Raw genomic sequence first — 24,158 nt, forward strand, 5'->3', positions numbered from 1 at the left:
CAAGCGCAAGTGTGAAAGTAGCCTAACCATGTTATAAGGGAAAATAATATAGTGAATAGATTTTCATCCTAGCAACCATGCGTGAAAATCGCACCGCATCTGCACTTTTCACGCAGCCCTATTAGCTTCTATGGGGCCTGCGTTACGTGAAAAACGCACAACATAGAGCATGCTGCGATTTTCACACAGCGCACAAGTGATGTGTGAAAATCACCCCTCATGTGCACAGCCCCATAGAAGTGAATGGGTCCGGATTTAGTGCGGGTGCATTCCGGTATTTTGAATGCTAGATCCAGCACTAATACATTCCTATGGGAAAAAATGCTGGATCCGGCATTCAGGCAAATCTTCAGTATTTTTCACCGGAGATAAAACCGTAGCATGCTGCGGTTTTATCTTTTGCCTGATCAGTCAAAATGACTGAACTGAAGACCTCCTGATGCATCCTGAATGGATCGCTCTCCATTCAGAATGCATAGGGATGAAACTGATCAGTTCCTTTCCGGTATTGAGCCCCTAGGACGGAACTCTGCGCCGCAAAAGAAAAACACTAGTGTGAAAGTACCCTAAAATATTAAGTTTAAATCCCCCCTTTCCCAATTTTACATATAAAATATATAAAGAATAAATAAACATATTACACAGCGCTGTCCAAACTATTAAATTATGAAAAAATATCTCCTATGCGGTGAGCATTCACCATTTTTTAGTCACCTTGTCACCCCAAAAAATAGGATAGGACTGTTCTATTATGGGCCGAATGTTTCATAAAATGCAAAATGCATGCGGCTTTTTTTGGCGTTTTTTTTTTTGCGCGGTATTGAGTATCGCAATACTTTTTTATGGTGATGAAAGCGAATCAAAATTTTGGTATCAAAACAACCCTATGCCGATCTGATCGGAGTAGCGTTGTCACGATACCAAAATTTTGATTCGGTTTCGATTTGGCGACTAACAATTTGATTTGGCTCCTAAATTTTTCAGTTCAGGAGCCAATGGCTACCAGGATTTTTTTTTAGTCTGGAGCACTGGCCATACTGGGGCAGTGAATCCCTTGATGTACATGCCAGTATGGGGAAGTCCCCTTCCCCCCTATTCATGGAGGGTGAGTGGCTGGAAGTTGGAACCTGGCAGCACTCCTATTGACACTTCAATGCCAGGGAGAAGAAGCAGAGCGGCAGCCTGACAGCAGAGCATAGCTGACCCAGAGCAGTCACCACACACACTACCTGCTGGGCTATCTATCACGGCACGGGCTGCCACCATGTCAGGAGCTCCTACTACAGCCGCTGACTAACGTGTGCCTCCGCTGGGAGCTGACTTCCGGCCCGTGGCGCCCCCGACTTCCGGCCTGCACAGGAGCGCTGATAACACTGCGGTAAGCAGCCCGGACTTGCTGCACCGGGCTGTGTATTAGAGGAAAACACGGCACAACCCTAGCCCTGCTACTTGCCCGCAGGGCTAAGCTGCCTGCACAAACTACCTGCCCGGCGCCCGGAACTGCATGTCCTGGGTGTCGGGCGATAAGAATTCCACACCCCTGCATCAATGTGAAACTAACTTATAAGTTTGCAGAGGAGGTTGATTTTTAGACATTAAGATTAAAACGACGACAGAAGGAAAATTGGAGACGAATGTATTCAGAAAACCCACAGCAGTCAATTCTCTTCTCCATGCAGATTCGGCTCATTTCTGGTCAACAATCAATGGCATACCAGTGGACAACTTCTTGAGACTCAAACGGATTTGCTCCACGGATACCAATTTTGAAGAGCAAGCGGAGAACTTGAAAAATCGATTTAGAGAAAGGGGATATAGCAATAGGCAGATTAAAAGGGGTTATAGCAGGGCTAAAAAGACCCCCAGACAAACCCTATTGTGCCCCCAATATATCAGGACAGATGGAAGGTAAAGTAGAAACCAGATTTATAACGGAATACCATGCAGAATGAAGAGAATTTATTAATATCTTCCATAAATATTGGGACATTTTGAAGATGGACCCACTCTTAAGTAGACATGTGTCTGACTAAGGTAACGGCAAGACGAACTAAAAACTTGCAGGATATGTTGGTTCATAGTCATTATGTACCACAAATTAAGACACTGTTTGGTAAAATTAAAAGTAGAGGTGGATGCTTCCCTTGTGGACGCTGTAAGCGTGCCAAAATATAGAGAGAAGTAAGAACTTTCAAAAATCATAATGGCCAGAATTTTTTTTTAGATCAGACAACATATCACCTGTTCATCAATCATTTATTATGCAGTTTGTCCGTGTAATAAAATTTATGTCAGACTCGCAAGAGAATTTAGAATTAGAGCATGGGAACATGTCAGAGACATAGAAAAGGCAAAGACCATAGATGATTGTGCCAGTTTGAAAAAATTTAAAGGCATTTTAAAATCCACCATCAGTGTGACTCTAAGTTACTTAGATTTAGAGGCATCAACCAAATCCACTGGGATCGAGGGGTGGAGATTTGATGAAGAAGTTGACTCAATTGGAGAGCAAATGAATCTTCAGATTGGGTACGCTAACATGGGGATTAAATGAGAATATGGGCTACAGTGCATTTCTGTGAATTACTTTTCTGTGAATAGTTTTTATCTATTATTGTGCAAGTAACATTGCACCACAGTACTACAGTGCTGTAGTGCTTATGAATTAAAACGCTGCCAATGCTGATGGTTCTCTTTGGATCTCGTATTCGGTATTATATATAGACAGTGCTATATTGTTAGTTATTACATGCCGTAGATCTAGGTCATTTAAAGGCTGTAATTTATCGGATGTCCGAGGGTAGTAATTCTCAATTTATCCTATCACAGTATATTTTAGGGGTATTTTTCATTGTATTCAATAAAATAAACCATTTTAAGGGAACAAGCAAGCTATGGATTGCGTTTGGTATTATATAATAGTTTAGGGTAGCGGTTCTCTGTTACAGCATGTTGAAGATTGGGAATAGTGGTTGTTTTAATGTGGAACTTTTATCTGGAATTAAAGGGTCGCCTCAAGGCATTCTGCAGCATATTTCCATAATACCTTTCTGTAGGTAGGGCTATAAAGTCATCAAATATCTCTGGAATTATTCTGAAATAATTTAGGATTTTCCACTGTAAACTTAGACCAGCCATCAATTGGAGACAAAATGTATTAATTTACAATCCAATAATATTACTTTGTTACCTTGAAGCCGTTCATCAGATATGATTTTGCTTGTTTGATTCCATGTGCTATCTATGAACACAACTTTCTTCAAGTGGTTGTTTTCTTCACCAGCACTCTTCATGTCTTTATCTTCACCGTCACTAGTGTCAGGATCTAGTCTCGGACGTTTAGTAATTGGTTCAGTAAAGTCTTTGTTCTGATTATATTGAGTGAGATACTCAAGCCCCTCCTTGAGCGAGACTGCGTTTGGAGAGGGAAATACTAGTACAACCTAAAAAGATGAACATGTTAAAGTGTAACTGCCATTTCACTACAAAAAATGAAATTCCTAACATATGTGAAGCTCAAGCGAAGATATTCAAGACGCTTTATTTTTCAGTTAATTTTACCTTTCTGATGTCTGTATTCAGTCTTTAGCAACCTTATTTCTCTGTGCCTCTATTTCAGCATCTTCCTAAGATGGCCTCTGCTGCACTTCCTGTGATGATCTTTGCCATGTCCTTGCGGACATCATGTATTTCCCTCACTTCCCATAACCCTATGCTCTCCTCACATGAACTAGCAGGACCAATCAGAATGCAGATAACCTCCCCCACTACCCCAGAGCAGTGTGTATCCTCTCACCACAGCTAACCAGAGACAGACAAAACCAATCAGAATGCAGATAACCTCCCCCACTAATACAGAGCAGTGTGTATCCTCTTACACACAGCTAACCAGAGACGAGCCCTGCAATTATATGAAATCCGTAAGCATTTGTTTTAGAGTCTTAATAATCACATTAAAAGGTTATTTAGGAACCATTTTGGGGTGTATATATAGTGTATTAAATAACTTATATTAATTTATTTTAAGGGGGAAAGATTAAAAAAAAATCTATTTTTACATTATTTTATGGTGTTCACTGTGTGTTAAAAAACCGCAACTTTATTATGTGGGTCACTATATTGATGATAATTAGAGATGAGCGAATTTTTTATATTTTGAAATTTTTTAACACTTTGGTGGTAAAAGGTGAATTGCGTTATGGATTCCGTTACCACAGACCATAACACAATTCTATGACGGAATGCATAGCGGAATGCCTTTAGAGGTATTCCATTATTCATTCAGTCATAATTGAAGTCTATGGGCTGCATAACGGATCCGTCCCGTTTCCGTTATGCAGGAGAGGACTCCTCTGCCTAACAGAAACGGGACAGATCCGTTTTGCAGCCCATAGACATCTATTATGACGCAATGCCTCTAAAAGCATTCTGCTATGCATTCCGTCATAGAATTGCGTTATGGTCCGTGGTAACGGAATCCATAACGCAATTCACCTTTTACCACCAAACGAAGTGTGAATGAATTTCAAAAGCGGAAATTCGCTCATCTTTAATGATAATGTCACACACATTTCCATATATCTTTCTCAACTTCTGCAGCTGTTCCCTCAATCTTCTCCACACTGACAGGGGGGAAGGGGGGGTCTTCTTTAGCTGCTCATATCTCTGGTTTGATACCAGCTAGATATATGTGATTGTAGTATGCATGTAGAGAGTATGTAGAGATTGTATTTGCTGAAAGATGACATTCCACGCTTTCAGACAATACCAGAATGACAGCAATATGTTGAGTACAGGGGAAGATATCACTGAAAGAAACCGGGATGCTGTGAATTAAGCTGAAAGTGAAAGTAAAAGCAGATTTTACCCTCCATTATTCCCAACTCGATTTCTAACAGTGATTTCTCCTCTGTTGACTTTAGCTGTCATTCTGGTCAGCTTTCGAACAAGCTCGTTTTCATGTTTCCAGCTGCTACCATTCAGGAGATATCACCATCTAAAGCAGCCCTTCCACCTCCACTTTCTGCCTGAGCCCAGACACTCAGGGCAGTGCTCTCCCCGTCTCTTGTTTATATCACAGAGGAGACGGCTGTAATTTTAAAGCACAAAAGCATTTATACAGCAGGATGTACTATACCATTAGGGTAGAAAAAATGAAACGCCAGTTACACTTTAAGTAAATCTGGATTACAACATTCATTTTTTTTTTTTGTATTCATCAAAACGTGTTTTTACTTTATAATCCAAAATTTAACTTACTTCATTAATCTGTTTGTCGTAGTCTGGAATAGATGGGTATGTGTAGATAGTTACATCTTCATGCGCCAGCAGTTTTGCATGGGCAGCGGTACTTTTGCCATCGGTTTCATTCGGATGTTTAATAATATCAATTTTCACAGGAAGCTAAAATGTGAAATAATGGATTTTCTATATTACATATTACAGGGGTGTCCTGCGTCCAGTGAAGGAAATTACACCAAAATATTTTTCAGATAAAGGTTCACTAACATCCTGGGCACATCACCCAAACCAAGTTTAGTTATTACTATGGGACAGCTTGGCATGGCTTGCTTGACATAGGGACCAAAGCTAGCAGTGCAAATGACAGCCTTGAACTGTCACAAGAAGTTGAACCAACAACAGACTTTTTCTTAAGTAAATCCAAGTAGTAGCTACACCGTGGTGATACCAACGCCTCTTCATTCTTATGACTATGAAGTAGCATGGGACAAAGAGAAGTGACAGCATAATAAAAACATCGGCAGAGCATTATCCGTACCAGCCACATAGCAGTATGAATAGAAGAGATCATATGACCTATGCAGCAGTGCTCAGACAAGTTACTACCACAACAGTGCCCGCAGAAATTGGCCAGCTAAAGAATTACCATTGAACAATCTGGGTCTGAGGTTCATATCCAGATATAGGCCCCTTTCAGACAAGTGAGTGTCTTCCTGCGGACTCGCAGAGTGGCACCCGGCCTGAACTCCCAGCACTACTGGGGGTCACATGGATTTAAGATGCCATGTAACCCTTACAGTTCTGGAATATATTAGATGACACTGACAGCATTATGTACGATTAAGCTTTTTTTGTATGGCAAAAATACGGCATGCATTTTTAGCATCTTCGCAGCAGCAATGTTTTAGTGCTTTTTAACCATTAGGCTCTCAGCGCCATACATGTACAGCGCTGGGAGGTTCTTTAAAAATGGTGCCCGCAGGCAGCGGGTGTCATACTCGGCAGACCTCTGCTGTTTGAAACAGCAGAGGTCTGCAGGTAATGTCTGCGACTGGCAATAATGTCAACAGCGGTAATTTAAGCCTTTAAGTTTTATGGGACAAAACCAATAAAACTGTGGCTTAATTGAGTATTTCTTCCAATTTCACCCCTTTTGGGATTTTTTTTTCCCGCTTCCGACTACACTGTATCCCATATTATATGGGGGCATTAGAAAGTACAACTTACCCTGCAAAAAACAAGCCCTCATATGACTCTGAACGGAAAAATAGGAGTTATTGCTCCATGAAAATAGTGAAGAGAAACAAAAACGCAAAAACAAAATAACCTCCGGTATACAAGGGGCTAATTGTAAAGTTTTATACAGGTGTTTTTCAACTCCCATAGAGATGCCCAAGGTAAAAAAACGAAAAATGTCTAAATTAGGCCCCATGCACAAGACCATATTCTTGTTTCGCATCTGATCGGCATTTTTTGTGGATCGAATGTATGACCTTTCATTTCAAGGGAACTGCAAAAAAATGGGGACAGCAGACTGTGCTGTTCGCATCCGTATGTCCGCTCCGTCCTGTCCTATTCTTGTCTGTTTTGCAAACAAGGATAGAACATTTCTATAGATGTGAAAAAAATAAACGCCATGCACACAAGCCGGTATCAGTGTTTTGTGAATCCATGTTTTCGCACCGCAAAACACCTACGGTCATGTGCATTGGGCCTAAATCACCATACCCAGAGCATGCTGCATTTTGCTAAACTCACACAAATGCAACACAAAAAAATAATGCCAGGCATAAACACCAAATAAAGACTATGGGGCAGATTTACTAATACTCTTTAGTGCAAACTCAGACTGCACAGTACTAAACTGAGACTGATGCTGGATGATAAATCTTGCATATCTTTAGACTTATTTGTTGGCTAAGTTTAGGGCAAAAAATCAACCAAATTTCTGGTTCATTTAAAGCCTCATTAGGCTACTTTCACACTAGCGTTCGGGCGGATCCGTTCTGAACGGATCCGCTCATAATAATGCAGACGGAGGCTCCGTTCAGAACGGATCCGTCTGCATTAAAATGGCAAAAAAAAAGCTAAGTGTGAAAATAGCCTCGGACGGATCCGTCCAGACTTTCAATGTAAAGTCAATGGGGGACAGATCCGCTTGAAGATTGAGCCACATTGTGGCATCTTCAAACGGATCCGTCCCCATTGACTTACATTGTAAGTCTGGACGGATCCGCACGGATCCGCACGCCTCCGCACGGCCAGGCGGACACCCGAACGCTGCAAGCAGCGTTCAGCTGTCCGCCTGTCCGTGCGGAGGCGAGCGGAGCGGAGGCTGAACGCCGCCAGACTGATGCAGTCTGAGCGGATCCGCTCCATTCAGACTGCATCAGGGCTGGACGGCTGCGTTCGGGTCCGCTCGTGAGCTCCTTCAAACGGAGCTCACGAGCGGACCGACGAACGCTAAGTGTGAAAGTAGCCTTAAATGTATTGGAAGTTTTACTGGCACATCTTCTGCCCGACTATGTGAAACTAGTGTAAGACTGCAACCATACTAGCAGTTTTTGTAATATTTTTCTGGTGCAGCTTTTTTTTAAGTGTATGCATCAGTCATTCCTTTATAGTTGTAATACTTTTTGGATTCACTGCTGTGATTAATAAATGAAATATAAGGGTCTTTACCATAAACCTTGTGTGAATGAAACAGCAGTGCACTTCTACAGGACTGACGGACACAGCCTAGTGCTATACTTGGCAGTCCCATATCAGTAGAGCGGTGGCCATGCATGCTCACTACTGCCCCATTCACACAGGGGACTCAGGGACCCCCTGAGCCTCACCGTGGTCAGAGCCCTAGTGATCATAGCCATTTATGGACAGGTGAGCATTGTTGTTTATGGGGAAACCCCCTTTAGGCTAGGTCTACACGACGACATTTGTCGCGCGACATTTTGTTGCACCAATGTCGCGCAACAATTTTTATAATGGCAGTCTATGGTGTCGCACTGCAACATGCGACATGCTGCGACTGCGACAGTTGCAGAAAATCCATTCAAGATGGATTTTTCTGCGACTGTCGCGTCGCAGGCGCAACATGTCGCATGTTGCAGTGCGACACCATAGACTGCCATTATAAAAATTGTCGCGCGACATTAGTGCAACAAAATGTCGCGCGACAACTGTTGCGCCCTATCTGTCGCGCGACAAATGTCGTCGTGTAGACCTAGCCTAATAGAAGGGAGATGCATACTACTTACCTTCACGGTTGGGAAGTCACCTGTTGGCACACTCTCTACTGGCACGTAACAAGTATAGCAGTAAAACATTCTGGAACCATTACACTTTGGGCATTTCGATCTCCCTTTCTTCTGTGCAGTTTCAAGTACTACTTGAGATGAGAGTTTCAATTTCTCCCAGAGGTTGTTTCCTGATGTGTCTTGTTTGTTACTCGACATTATGCAGATAAATACTTTTGGTCTGGAACAAGAACAGGCTAAGATTATTAGCAATGTGCCCCGCAGCTAAAAGCCTATTTACTTGCATTGTACTGTACTTGGAATTTTTGGTGGGCAGCAAAAATCTTTAACAAAATTGTTGCCCACTTTGGGAATGGGAGACTATTAGGTTAGTGTCAGTCGAGCATATTCATTTCAGGAAACACGCTCCGTCATGTGTGAGCGTTATTTCCTGGCCTGGATGCTGCTCTGCTGAGGTGGCCCCACAGCATTATGCGCAACTGCAAGGTGCCCACATCAGTAATGCCCCATTTGGCCTTATCCTAAAAGCAATGCTTATTGCCGCATAAAACAGTACCGACATCAGAGGCATACACAGGTGGGGCCCCACAGAACTCTACCAGAGAGCATTCCCACTAAGGCCTAATTGATATGTCAGTGTTTGATCAGTGATTTTCACCAGTCAGCTAAAACAAGAAGTGGAGGCTGCACAGACATAAGATATAATGGGAGATTTGCTCCTGTTCCGCATTTTTTAACCACACCTGGTTTTAGTTCACAATAACTGACCGTGTGAATATGGCAGCATATGCCAAATCAACACTGCAGGCTTAGGGCTGTATTACACCAACAGATTATCTGACAGACACATCTTTTGTTAGACACACCAACTATTGGTCTGATTGGACAGATATTGGTCAGATAATCTGTTGGTGTAACATAGCCCTAGGTCTGCAGTGTAGATTTGGCATATGCTGCCAGCATCTGACTTCACAGGCCCTCAGTCATCAGACAAAGTCATCCATCGTGCACCTCTGATGGACACTAAAAACGCAGTTTGAATTCTCAGAGGACGCCTTCTGTGGCACAGACATACAGCGCTCAGGTGTTGCACTGCTGTCAAAAGGATTTTAAATAAAATCCAATTCAATTTCCTCTTGTAGTATAACTTATAATTCTGATATCATGTTGTGCTTTTGGATAACATGCGGGACACACAGGCTGTGGTTTCCAAACGCTGGAGGCAAGGGATTTTTTTCATTGACATTTATGTAACATTTGGCCACTGTGGTTTTGACTTGGATTTTTAGTTTGAAAAGCACTTCAAAACACAAAGCTTAAGGCCCCATTTACACAGCGTCGGAGCAGCTGGTGGTTTAAAGTTGTGATCTCGCCAAGAATGGATATGTCCTTTCTTGGTGCAGTGGCTGGAAGCCGGTGGATGTCTATTCACAGCTTAAAGGGCTTCTGTCACCCCCAATTTTCAGTTTTTGACTTATTATATTTGTTAATGTAAGCAAATTCCATAAGTCAAAAACGGAAAATTGGGGGTTGGGGGGTGACAGAAGCCCTTTAAGGTCTCTTGCACACGAACGTTAATTTTTCCGTTTCCATTCCGTATGCTTTCCGTTTCGTTCAAAGACAGAACATGTCCTATTATTGTCCGCATAATGGACAAGGATAGTACTGTTCTATCAGGGGCCAGCTGTTCTGTTCCGCAAAATACGGAATGCACATGGACGTCATTCGTATTTTTTTGCAGACCGCAAAATACTGAAAAAGCCTAAAGAGAACATTTCACCACTCCTAACATGCCTGTTATAATAACTACCTGCATTACCCACGTACTAACAATTCTTGAGCCTCTATTCTTATGTCTGTATGTTGTCCCATTCCTCTGTTATTTCTACTAGAAGTTATGAATGAATTGCTATTAGCCTTCAGTAAGGGTACAGAGGGTGGTAACCAGTTGGGGGTGTGTACTTGCACAGTCTGACACCTCCCCTCTGGAATTCATTCATAACTTCTAGTGCAGGGGTGCACAACATTTTCTTGGTGGGGGCCACATTGTCAGACTAAACCAAGGTCCAGTGCTTAAAAATAACATTTAGGGGCTATTAACAACAGAAATACTATATTTATGGTATTTTAAACATGCAAGTTACATTTCCAGGGCTCCCATCCAATGGGAGAAATACATGTGAGCAGCCACAAGACATAGACATACATGTTATCAGATGGTTGGGGGCCACATAGAATGGTATTAAGGGCCGCAGGTTGTGCACCCTGTTCTAGTGCAAATAATAAAGGAATGACACAACATAGAGACATAAGAATAGAGGCTCCAGAATTGTTGTTACGTGGGGAATGAATGAAGCTACTGCAACAGGAATGTCAGGAGTGGTGACAGGTCCTCTTGTACCCATAAAACTGACTGACCTGTTACATGTGCTCTTGGCAGCTGAAGACTAGTGTTGAGCGAACTTGTGTTTTAAGTTCGGCGTCTAAAGTTCGGGTTATCGCTACCACGGACCATAACGGAATTTAGAATCCATAATGTGATACTTCGATAACCTGAACTCAAACTTTAGACGCCGAACTTAAAACACAAGTTCGCTCAACACTACTGAAGACATCTGTGTTGGTCCCATGCGAGAAAAATGTTTTAATATATGCAAATGAGCCTCTAGGAGCAATGAGGGTGTTGCCGTTACATCTAGAGGCTCAGCTCTCTCTTCAACTACCGAGCCCTCTCCCCTTTGATTGACAGGGCCAGACAGGAGTGATGATGTTTTCACTGCTTGGACCTGTCAATCAAAGTGAAGATTGTGCAGGAGTGGCAGAAAGATCTAAGACTTTAGGTGTAATGGCAACGCCCCCTTACGCCTAGAGGCTCATTTGCATATATTAAGACATTTTTCTCAGCAATGCGGCTCATATGAACATGGGACCAACACAGATGCCTTCAGCTGCCAAGTGCACATGTAACGGGTCAGCCAGTGTCATAGGTACAAATCTGCTGACAGAAGCCCTACAAAACAATTCAATGGGGGTAAATCCGGAGCATGTCGCAGCACTGAACTAGAAAAAAACAAAAACGTAGCAGCGGATTTTGCAAAACCTATCATGAGGCCAAGCCTAAGACCAGCTCTACAACATATGAAAAACGCTTTCAGCACGAATGTCTATCTATCTATCCTTCTGCACCTGTCCTGTAGAGGGCAGCGTTCCTCGCCTCCAGTCCTCAGGGCCCACCTAAGGCCGAATGCACACGGCCGTGAGCGGTCCGTGGTATCCCGCTGAGAGCAGGAGCGCACGGCGTCATTGGTTGCTATGACGCTGTGCGCTTCATACCGCCGCTGCACTACAGTAATACACTGGTATGATCTATACGAGTATTACTGTAGTGCAGAGGCGGCTTTAAACGCACAGCGTCATAGCAACCAATGATGCCGTGCGCTTCTGCTCTCAGCAGGGTGCCAGGCCGGGATACCACGGACCGCTCAAGGCCATGTGCATTCGGCCTTACACGATGACATTTTGTCGCACAACAATTTTTATGATAGTCTATGGTGTCGCACTGCGACATGCTGTGACTGCAACACATTTGAAATGGATTTTTCAGCGACCGTCGCAAACTATCATTATAAAAATTGCTGCATGACATGTGCCCTATATGTTGTGTAGACCTGGCCTAATTCTATCACCTGCTCAATACTAAGGAAATGCTGAACACATGACAGCAGATGGGCCCTGAGCACTGCAGTGGCGCCATGCTATGGAGTGGAGCACGGCGTCCTTGTGAATTGCACACTATTGTATTCCTGCACAATACACAGCTGCGCCCAGTGAGAGCCGCCTCCGTCCACATATACCGCACGACCACCATGCATGGTTACCTGACGTCCTAAATAGTCGCAAGCTGCGTCAGCGCAGTGCGTCCTAAGCGCGGCTCCTGTACACACACATCACGGTACCGCACGTCCTAAGCCCTGGGAGGCCACAGCTTCACAGGAAGAGGCCGCATGGCCTTGTGGGAGGGGCCTGAGCGGGTAGACTCCGGCGGCGTGCCGTGTGACGTCATTCAGTACCGCACGCGGTGATAATTTCATAAAACATATAAATAATAGTTTACAAGCCCGGTAAGCCAGAGCTGCAGGAGGTGTGCAGTCTGTCTGGTGTGCCGGGGACGGAGTTTAACGTTACTCCAATGAATGGAGGATACGGTTGCCTGTGGCAACCATAAACACAGCGGTCAGTGCCGGCTCTGAGGATTCTGAGGAAGGCACCGGTGAGTGCTCCGCGTGCGTTTAGTAATGTACGTTTTTATTGTGTACAGTATATTACTTTTGGCTGAGCTCACAACCTGCTGGACACATTTCTCTCCCTATTTCACCCCTTTTACTTCATGTCTTCTTCCATACACTAGTGTTGTCTGTGATGGTGAGGTGAACCGTTGTGATATTGCACCTAATAATTGGCACAGTGCAACATGCTGTGACACCACAGTCACCAAAAATCCAGGCCTGATGGATTTTGTGTCACAGGACGCAAGTCGCCCTCGATTTTACTCCATTGACTTTAATGTACTTTGCGTGCGACACACAACTCGCCCGTGACTTGGCAGCTTCTATACAGCTAAGGCTACATTCACTCACCCGTGTGGGGTATTTGTGGGTGGTTTCTATTATGTGAGATCCTCAAAATGACTTCAGAACTGAACTGGTCCTTAAAGGGCTCCTCAATGCGCCTGCGCCGGGTGTAGATGTGACGTCATCGGCGCAGGCGCATTGAGGATGGAGCGGCCGAGCGAGTGGCCGCCTCTCAGAGCGCCTGCGCAGATTGAAGAGAGGTACGGCCGCGGCGCAGGCGCCAGATATTGAATCAAAACAGGCAGGGCCAGCAGAGCAAGATCCCGTCCGCTGGCCCTGTCAATCAACAAGCAGAGGGGGCGTCATTACCATCGGAGGATGCGGCTGCTACCAGCAAGTAGCCGCCCTACTTGCTGGTAGCAAGGTAATTTACATATTTCAAAAATCGATTTTTAACAAATTCTACTGAACGAAAATCATGAATTAGCTTATGTATGATGAGATCGCAGTGTAGGGATTATTAGTAAAGAAAAAAAAAAAAACTGTTTAATGGGGTGACAGAAGCCCTTTAAAAGAATAGATTTTGGAAGTTTATTTAAAAATTACTTCTAAAATTTTAAACCTAACGTCCTAAAAAAAATGAAATTACATTACTAAAATGATGCCATAATAAAGTAGACATATGGGGAATGTTAATTAATGAGTATTTTATGAGTTATCACTATCTGTCTTAACCCCTTAAAGAGGACCTTTTACCAGAATAAAACTTCTAAACTGACTATACAGACATGTAGAGTGGCGCCCAGGGACCCCCCTGCACTTACTGTTATACCTGGGCGCCGCTCCGTTCTCCCGTTATGTCCTCCGGTATCTTCATAGTTAGGCTCCACAAAGGGGAACCTGCTGTTGGCTCATTCTCCCATGCTGTAGCGCTGGCCAATCACAGCGCTCAGCTCATAGCCTGAGAGAGAAAAAAGCCTCTCAGGCTATGAGCTGAGCGCTGCGATTGGCCAGCGCTACAGCATGGGAGAATGAGACGTCGGCAGGTTCCCCTGGGTGGAGCCTAACTGTAAAGATACCGGAGGCAATTACGGGAGAACGGAGCGGCGCCCAGGTATAACAGTAAGTGCAGGGGGGTCCCTGGGCGCCGCTCTACATGCCTGTATAGTTACTTTAGAAGTTTTATTCTGGTGAAAGGTCCTCTTTAAGGACCAGGCCATTTTTAGCAAATCTGACCAGTGTCACTTTATGTGGTGATAACTTTAAAACGATTTTACTTATCCAGGCCATTCTGAGAATGTTTTCTCGTCACATATTTTACTTCATGACACTGGTAAAATTGAGTCAAAAAAATAATTTTTTATTTATAAAACAATTCCAAGTTTACCAAAAACGTGGAAAAGTTTGCAAATTTCTATTTCTCTACCTTTTATAATAATTCTTCCAAAAATAGTTATTACTTTACATTTCCCATATGTCTACTTCATGTTTGGATCATTTTGTGAATGCCATTTTATTTTTTGGGGACGTTAGAAGGCTTAGAAGTTTAGAAGCAAATCTTGAAATTTTTCTGAAAATTTCCCAAACCCACTTTTTCAGGACCAGTTCAGGTCTGAAGTCACTTTGTGAGGCTTACATAATAGAAACCACCCAAAAATGACCACGTTTTACAAACTACACCCCTGAAGGTATTCAAAACTGATTTTATAAACTTTGTTAACCCTTTAGGTGTTCCACAAGAATTCATGGGAAATAGATAACATTTCAAAATTTCACTTTTTTTTGGCAGATTTTCCATTTGAATCTATTTTTTTCCCAGTTACCGTAGGTTTTTGAGGAGGAAAATAAGAAAAAATACATTTTAACCAAAAGGTGTGCTTTTGGTGGGCTTTGAACTAATGGTAGCCTGTGAATGACACTATTATGGGGGTCTGTGGATGGCACTGTTCTGAGGGTCTGTGGATGGCACCGTTATGTAACATAGTACATAAGGCCGAAAAAAGACATTTGTCCATCCAGTTCGGCCTGTCATCCTGCAAGTTGATCCAGAGGAAGGCAAAAAAACCCTGTGAGGTAGAAGCCAATTTTCCTCACTTTAGGGGAATAAAAAATTCCTTCCCGACTCCAATCAGGCGATCAGAATAACTCCATGGATCAACGACCCCTCTCTAGTAGCTATAGCCTGTAATATTATTACACTCCAGAAATACATCCAGGCCCCTCTTGAATTCCTTTATTGTACTCACCATCACCACCTCCTCAGGCAGAGAGTTCCATAGTCTCACTGCTCTTACCGTAAAGAATCCTCTTCTATGTTTGTGTACAAACCTTCCTTCCTCCAGATGCAGAGGATGTCCCCTCGTCACAGTCCTGGGGATAAATAGCTGATGTGATAGATCTCTGTACTGTCCCCTGATATATTTATACATATTAATTAGATCTCCTCTCAGTCGTCTTTTTTCTAAAGTGAATAACCCTAATTTTGCTAATCTTTCAGGGTACTGTAGTTGCCCCATTCCAGTTATTACTTTAGTTGCCCTCCTCTGGACCCTCTACAGCTCTGCTATGCCTGCCTTGTTTACAGGAGCCCAAAACTGTACACAGTACTCCATGTGTGGTCTGACTAGCGATTTGTAAAGTGGTAGGACTATGTTTTCATCACGGGCATCTATGCCCCTTTTGATGCAACCCATTATCTTATTGGCCTTGGCAGCAGCCGCCTGACACTGTTTTTTGCAGCTTAGTTTGCTGTTTATTAAAATTCCTAGATCCTTTTCCATGTCAGTGTTACCGAGTGTTTTACCATTTAGTATGTACGGGTGACTTGCATTATTTCTTCCCATGTGCATAACTTTACATTTGTCAGTGTTAAACCTCATCTGCCACTTATCTGCCCAAGCCTCCAATCGATCCAGATCCCTCTGTAATAGTATACTGTCCTCTTCAGTGTTAATTACTTTACACAGTTTAGTGTCATCTGCGAAAATTGATATTTTACTATGCAAGCCTTCTACAAGATCATTAATAAATATATTGAAGAGAATAGGGCCCAATACAGACCCCATAGGTACTCCACTAGTGACAGTGACCCAATCTGAGTATTTACTATTAATAACCACCCTCTGTTTTCTATCATTTGAGCCAGTTACTTACCCACTTACAGACGTTTTCTCCCAGTCCGAGCATTCTCATTTTATATACTAACCTTTTATGCGGTACAGTATCAAATGCTTTGGAGAAGTCCAGATACACGACATCCATTGATTCGCCGCTGTCAAGTCTAGAACTTACCTCCTCATAGAAACTGATTAAATTAGTTTGACATGACCGATCCCTCACGAAGCCATGCTGATATGGCGTTATTTGCTTATTTCCGTTGAGATGCTCTAACATAGCATCTCTCAGAAAACCTTCAAACAGTTTACCCACAACAGATGTTAAACTTACCGGCCTATAGTTTCCAGGATCTGTTTTTGAACCCTTTTTGAATATTGGCACCACATTTGCCATTCGCCAATCCTGTGGGACATTCCCTGTCAATATAGAATCTGCAAATATCAGAAATAAGGGTCTGGCTATGACATTACTTAATTCCCTTAGGATACGGGGGTGTATGCCATCCGGTCCTGGCGATTTGTCTATTTTAATCTTTTTAAGTCGCTGTTGTACTTCTTCCTGGGTCAGACAGGACACTTTTAATGGGGAATTTATTTCAACATTCTGCATGTCATCTGACAGTTTACATTGGAGAAAAAAAATATTTAACAGCTTTGCTTTCTCCTCGTCGTTCTCTGCGACTCCCCCCTCATTACTCTGGAGAGGGCTGACACCTTCAGATTTATACTTTTTAACATTTATATAATTGAAGAATATTTTAGGGTTAGTTTTACTCTCTTTGGCAATTAATCTCTCGGTCTCTAGTTTGGCCGCTTTTATTTGTTGTTTACATGTTCTATTTTTTTCCTTATAGTTTTTCAGTGCTTCCGTGCTACCTTCCTGTTTTAGTGTTTTATATGCTTTCTTTTTGTCATTTATTGCTTTCTTTACAGTTCTGTTTATCCACATTGGTTTCTTTTTGTTCCTTAACCTTTTATTTAGGATGCTTTTAAAGATATCCCATTTTGTGGCTGTATTATTATTTTTGAGGACTTTGTCCCAGTTAGTTAGGCCTATGGCCTCTCTTAGTTGGCTAAATGTAGCTTTTTTGAAGTTTGCTATTTTTGTTCCTTCCTGTAGAAACGCTCTTTTGAATGATAATTGGAAGGTTATTACTTTGTGGTCACTATTTCCCAGGTGTCCCCCAACCTGCACGTCTGTTGTTCTGTCAGGCCTATTGGTTAATACTAAGTCCAGTATGGCCGTCCCTCTAGTCGGGTCCTGAACCAGTTGGGAGAGGTAATTGTCTTTGGTTATTGCCAAGAACCTGTTTCCTTTATGAGATATACAAGTTTCAGTTTCCCAGTCTATATCTGGGTAGTTGAAGTCCCCCATAATAACCACCTCATTATGATTTGCCGCCTCGTCTATCTCGTTTAGTAGTAGATTTTCTGTGGACTCTGGTATATTAGGTGGTTTATAGTAAACTCCTATTAGTAATTTATTATTGTTTCTCGCGCCTTGTATCTCTACCCACAGTGACTCCACATGTTCATGTCCCTCACTTATATCTTCACGGAGTGTGGACTTTAGACAGGACTTTACATACAGGCAGACCCCTCCCCTCTCCTGGTTTTGACAATCCTTTCTAAACAGACTGTAACCCTGTACATTAACCGCCCAGTCATAGCTATCATCCAGCCATGTCTGAGTATTCCCACTATCATAGTCCTCCTCACACATCACTAATTCCAGTTCACCAGTTTTATTAGTCAGGCTTCTGGCATTAGTATACATACATTTGAGAGGTTTATGTATATTTTTTACCCTACACCTTTCCTTCTGAACTGTTCTAGTCCCTCCTTCCATTCCTCCCCCAGTCTCACTACCTTGCCCCCGGTCTCTATTTGCACTATCTTCCCATCCTATAACATAATTACCATCCCCCCCAGTCCCTAGTTTAAACACTCCTCCAACCTTCTAGCCATCTTCTTCCCCAACACAGCTGCCCCTTCCCCATTGAGATGCAGCCCGTCCCTACGATAGAGCCTGTAGCCGATAGAGAAGTCGGCCCAGTCCTCCAGGAACCCAAACCCCTCCTTCCTACACCAGTTCTTGAGCCACTTGTTAATCTCCCTAATCTCCCGCTGCCTTTCTTGTGTGGCCCGTGGTACAGGTAGTATTTAGGAAAATACTACCTTTGAGGTCCTTGCCCTTAACTTTTGACCTAAATCCCTGAAATCATTTTTAAGGACTCTCCACCTACCCCTAACTTTGTCATTGGTTCTGATATGGACCATGACCGCTGGATCTTCTCCAGCCCCTCCCAGTAATCTGTCAACCCGATCCGCGATGTGTCGAACTCTAGCGCCAGGAAGACAGCACACTGTTCGGCGATCACGGTCTTTGTGACAGATTTCCCTATCTGTTCCCCTAATAATTGAGTCTCCCACTACCAGCACCTGTCTGGCCTGCCCTGCTCTCCTGGTCCCCTGCTTACCGGAGCTGACAGTCCCCTGACTGGCACAGGAAGTGTCTGGCTGTGGCAGTGCCATCCCTGGACTGACATCCCCCTCATCTGCCAAACGTGCAAACTTGTTGGGGTGTGTCAGATCAGGGCTAGCCTCCCTGGCACTCTTCCCTCTACCCCGCTTTCTAACTGTTACCCAGCTAGCTACCTCACTTTCCTCAGCCTCCTCTCTGTCACCCTCCCCCTCATCTACCCCAAAGAGTGCTTGCTCGGTGAGAAGCAAACTCTTTTGCAAATTGTCAATGCCTCTCAGTGTTGCAACTTGCCCATTTAGAGACTCGTTTTGCGATTCCAAATGGGTAATTTGCTCATATCTTGAACAAAGATATGCACCCTTGAACTCCTGTTCCAGGACTGCATACATCATGCAAGATGTGCACTGGACTGCGTTGTAAATTGTGCAACACATGCTAAATGGGGATTACACCACAAAAGCGAAAAATACAATATAATGTAGTACTAAGAAACTGGCTAATTACAGTCCCCCACTGAAGTCCCTGAATCTAAAGTCACTTAATCTTAAGTCACACACTTACGCAACCACACTTAAATCAACCACGCGTCGCGGTCAAACTCGTGTTATAGATCTCCTTATATAAATAAATATAAATGCCGCTCACTACACCAGCCTGGTTTGTTTTCCCTCTGGATTTAAAAAGGCTGTGCTGCTCACACTGCTGAGTTTTTATAGTCTCCTAATTATGGGGTCTGTGGATGGCACTGTTATGGGGGTCTGTAGCTGACACTGTTATGGGGGTCTGTAGCTGACACTGTTATGGGGGTCTGTAGCTGACACTGTTATGGGGGTCTGTAGCTGACACTGTTATGGGGGTCTGTAGCTGACACTGTTATGGGGGTCTGTAGCTGACACTGTTATGGGGGTCTGTAGCTGACACTGTTATGGGGGCGTCTGTGGATGGAACTGTTATGGGGGCATCTGTGGATTGCATGACACTGCTATGGGGGGATCTGTGGATGACAGATAAATAGCATCTTATGCTATTTGACATCCACAGATCCCCCCCATAACAGTGTCAGCCACTGTGAATGACCCTCAATTCAGGGGGTGGGGGCTGGCATCTACACTAGTTTTTAAATGGCAGCGGGGGCCCAGTGCAGTCATTGTATTCCATTGCACCTGGCCCCATTCACTGTACTAATGGTATGGTTAACTATAGATATGTTCGATCCAGCACTGAGCAGCCTGTACTTAACAAACATAGCAGGCTGGGCGGGTGGGCACTGGCAGCGTAACTTCCTATGTCACGTGCCTGCGCCGTCTGCTTCATTCATAAAGTAGGCGGAGCAGGCACGTGACGTAGGAAGTTACGCTGCCAGTGCCCGCCCGCCCAACCTCCTGCCTCCAGCCTGCTATGATCGTAAGTACAGGCTGCTCAGTTCTGTATCGAACATATATCTATAGTTAACCATTGCCTGCCTGCAGTTACAGTAGATACCATTAGTACAGTAAGCGGGGCCCAGTGCAATAGAATACAGTGACTGCACCGGGCCCCGCTGCCATTACAAAACTAAAGGCCGGCCCCCAGCCCCTCCTTCCTCCTCGCTGATACACACGCCAGCCGCGCTGTGCAGCTTGCGGTCGGCAGTGTATCAGTGTAAAAATGGCAGCCTTCGCCCCATTTTCCTCCCACTTTTAGGGGGGAGGGGGGGGAGTGCGTCTTATAGGGCGAAAAAAAACACAACTCAATATTTATGGCCCTGATTCTGTAGTTTACAGAAACGCCCCATATATGGTCGTAAACTGCTTTACAGGCACATGGCATGCCGTTCCTTCTGCGCCCTGCCGTAACGGTTTTTGGAAGGCAGATTTTGTTGGACAGTTTTTTAGTTTTTTTTACACCATGTCCCATATGAAGCCCCCCTGATGCACCCCTAGGGTAGAAACTCCCAAAAAGTGAGCCTATTTTTGAAACTACGGGGTAAGGTTTTGTTGGTACCATTTTAGGGTACATATGATTTTTGGTTGCTCTATATTGCACTTTTTGTGAGGCAAGGTAACAAAAAATAGTTTTTTTTATTTATTTATTTGCAACATTCATCTGACAGGTTAGATCATGTGATATTTTTATAGAGCAGGTTCTTACGGACTCTGCAATACCTAATATGTCAAATTTTTTTACTTTATTTTTTTATGTAAGTTTTACACAATGATTTCATTTTTGAAACAAAAAAATCATGTTTTAGTATCTCCATAATCTGAGAGCCATAGTTTTTTTATTAGTTTTTGGGCGATTATCTTAGGTAGGGTATGATTTTTGCGGGATGAGATGATGCTTTGATTGCACTATTTTGGGGTGCGTATGACTTTTCGCTTGCTATTACACTTTTTGTGATGTAATGTGACCCAAAACTTATTTTTTTTTTACTGTGTTCACCTGAGGGGTTAGGTCATGTGATTTTTATTTATTTTTTTATAGAGCATGTTATTACGGATGTGGCGATACCTAATATGTATACTTTTTTTATTTAATTAAGTTTTACACAATAACAGTATTTTTAGAACTAAAAAAATAATGTTTTAGTGTCTCCATATTCTGAGCCATAGTTTTTAAATTTTTTGGGCGATTGTCTTAGGTAGGGGCTCTTTTTTTGCGGTATTAGGTGACAATTAGATTGGTACTATTTTGGCGGGCATACGCCTTTTTGATCGCTTGGTGTTGTACTTTTAGTGGTGTAAGGTGACAAAAAAATTGTTTATTTAGCACAGTTCTTTTTTTTTTTTTTTTTTTTTACGGTGTTCATCTGAGGGGTTAGGTGATGTGGTATGTTTATAGAGCCGGTCGATATGGACGCGGCGATACCTAATATGTCTGAATTTCTTTTATCCCCTATTTTTGACAATTTTTTTTACTTTATTTGTAGAATATGACAATAGTTTTTTTTTACTTAAAGGGATTCTGTCACCTCCCCTCAGCCAAAAAACGATTTAAAAGCAGCCATGCAGCACAGCTTACCTGGATTAAGCTGTGCTCTTTTATCTTGAAATCCGTCCAGCAGTTACTGCAAAAAACGACTTTGATCGATATGTAAATGTGTCCTGAAGGTGCCCAGAGGGGCATTTTTTTCTTCTTAGTGAGCCCAGTACCGCCCCTCTTTCAGTGCCCAGCCCGCCTTCCTTGTACTTTCTAACCGCCGCCCCCAGCCTGCCACAGCCTCTCCTCCCTCTCCTCCCCCTCCCTCACGCCGAACGAAGTCTCGCACAGGCGCAGTACCCACTGAGGGCTGCGCCTGTGCGATCATCAGGAGACTGAGGGCGGCAGCTTCATCTTCGTCACTGGGCATGCGCCGAGCCCAGTGACGTCCGATGTTAGCTCTTCCCTCAGTCAGCAGGGAAGAGCGAGCATCGGACGTCACTGGGCTCGGCGCATGCCCAGTGACGAGGATGAAGCTTCCGCCCTCAGTCTCCTGATGATCGCACAGGCGCAGCCCTCAGTGGGTACTGCGCCTGTGCGAGAGTTCGTTCGGCCGTGAGGGAGGGGGAGGAGAGGGAGGAGAGGCTGTGGCAGGCTGGGGGCGGCGGTTAGAAAGTACAAGGAAGGCGGGCTGGGCACTGAAAGAGGGGCGGTACTGGGCTCACTAAGAAGAAAAAAACGCCCCTCTGGGCACCTTCAGGACACATTTACATATCGATCAAAGTCGTTTTTTGCAGTAACTGCTGGACGGATTTCAAGATAAAAGAGCACAGCCTAATCCAGGTAAGCTGTGCTGCATGGCTGCTTTTAAATCGTTTTTTGGCTGAGGGGAGGTGACAGAATCCCTTTAAAACTTTTAATTCTTTTTTTGTAAAACTTTTTTTAACTTCTTTTTTCACTTTATCTTTTGGCCCACTATGGGACAGGGTCTGATCCCTGTTTCAGTACAGCACAATACATTTGTATTGTGCTGTATTGAACTGTCAGTGTATTACCCTGTAAGACGCTAACAGTTGCCCAGGAGACCCAGCCCTGGGGCTGGATCTCCTGGGCTTCCGTAGCTGGCATTTCTGTTGCCTGTTCAAGTCATCGGGGCTGCCATAGCAACCCTTGGTTCCCCGTCACCGCAGCACGGGGACCCGATGGGGATGTACAAGCTGCCGCAAACCCCCTGTATGCTGCGGTCAGCGTGACAGCGGCATACAGGGGGTTAATCTGCTGGCATCTGTGTTTTCACCGATGCTGGCAGATACAGCAGGGGCCCGGCTGTCAGTATCAGCCGGGCCCTTGCTGCTGATTGCGGCAGCAGTTGTGGGGCAGCGTATTAACCCCAGGACGAGAATGCTCGTCCTAGTGCGTTAAGTACCTGCAAGTTAGGACGAGCATTCTTGTCCAAGGTCCTGAAGGGGTTAAAAGCAGAGAGATTCAAATTTAGAAAATAATGATTAAAAAAAATAAAAAACTGTAACTTTTGTATTATTATTTTTTTTATAAATAAAGGTGAACTATATTGACTCAAATGGGCCTGGTATGAAGTGGTAAAGAAGTCTGAGTAAAAAAAAAAATTTAAAATAAAAGGTGTTAAAAAGATAAGTGCTTTTTCACACAAGCGAGTGTCTCTTGCGGGAATCGTGCTTCCTGTGAGAGAGGGATCTTGCGTTCTGGACTACGGAAGCGCACAACATAATCATGATTGATAATGCTGTGTGTGTTTGTCTGACCTTTCTGTAATGGAATCATGCGGTATTTTTTGCAAATTGTGGTTCCCAATGCACGGGCAACATCTGTGTGGCGGCTGGGAACCATTCAACTTGAAGCACTCTGTAGTGCTTCTGTGGGCTTCAGTTCCACACTGCATCTCCCGGATTGCAGACCCATTTAAGTGAATGGGTCTGCATCTTTGATGTAGGGCGCACACGGCCAGTGCCCGCAATATAGCCATGGCTTTGTGCATGAGGCCTAATTTTATAAAAGAAAGGTCAGGCAGAGGCACAGAGCATTACCTATAATGATAAGGACGTGCGCTTCCTAAGTCCAGAACGCATGATTTCTCTCTCACATTGAGCGTGATTCCCGTAAGAGACACGCTTGTGTGAAAGAGCCCTAAGGCTCCTTTCACATGAGTGACTATTCCGCGCGGGTGCAATGCGTGATGCGAACGCATTGTGCCTGCACATAATCCAGACCCATTCATTTCAATGGGGCTGTTTACATGAGCGTTGGTTTTCACGCATCACTTGTGCATTGCGTGAAAATCGCAGCATGTTCTAAATGCTGCGATTTTTCGCGCAACGCTGGCCCCATAGAAGTGAATGGGGCTGCCTGATAAAGTTTTTCATGGATGGTTGCTAAGAGATGTTGTTTGTAAACATTCAGTTTTTTATCACGCGCGTGCAAAACGCATGAAATCGCATTTCATCCGTGTGATAAAAACTGAATGCGATCGCATGCAAAGCTGAATGCCCTTGCTTGTGTAATTGCGCATTTTTACTGAACACATTTACGCATCCGGACCTAATCCGCTCACGCT

General features: G+C 43.7%; 2 protein-coding genes across 2 annotated transcripts in view; one reads left to right on the top strand and one right to left on the bottom strand.

Annotated features, from left to right (window-relative positions):
* Positions 1 to 12,515, bottom strand: part of DTWD1 (DTW domain containing 1) — a 28,301-nt gene extending 15,786 nt beyond the window's left edge. Inside the window, exons 1-4 of the mRNA XM_044279614.1 lie at positions 12,377 to 12,515; positions 8,499 to 8,718; positions 5,260 to 5,403; positions 3,191 to 3,443 (exon numbers count right to left, since the gene is read on the bottom strand). Of these exons, the coding sequence (XP_044135549.1) occupies positions 3,191 to 3,443; positions 5,260 to 5,403; positions 8,499 to 8,696 (595 nt within the window). The 5' untranslated portion in view covers positions 8,697 to 8,718; positions 12,377 to 12,515. The remainder of the gene's footprint in view (positions 1 to 3,190; positions 3,444 to 5,259; positions 5,404 to 8,498; positions 8,719 to 12,376) is intronic.
* A 222-nt stretch (positions 12,516 to 12,737) lies between these two features.
* FAM227B (family with sequence similarity 227 member B) overlaps positions 12,738 to 24,158 on the top strand; it is a 529,618-nt gene continuing 518,197 nt past the window's right edge. The window contains exon 1 of the mRNA XM_044279615.1: positions 12,738 to 12,795. The gene's annotated coding sequence lies outside the window, so the exon portion shown is untranslated. The remainder of the gene's footprint in view (positions 12,796 to 24,158) is intronic.

Source organism: Bufo gargarizans, chromosome 2 (genome assembly GCF_014858855.1).
Source record: "Bufo gargarizans isolate SCDJY-AF-19 chromosome 2, ASM1485885v1, whole genome shotgun sequence".
NCBI lineage: Eukaryota > Metazoa > Chordata > Amphibia > Anura > Bufonidae > Bufo > Bufo gargarizans.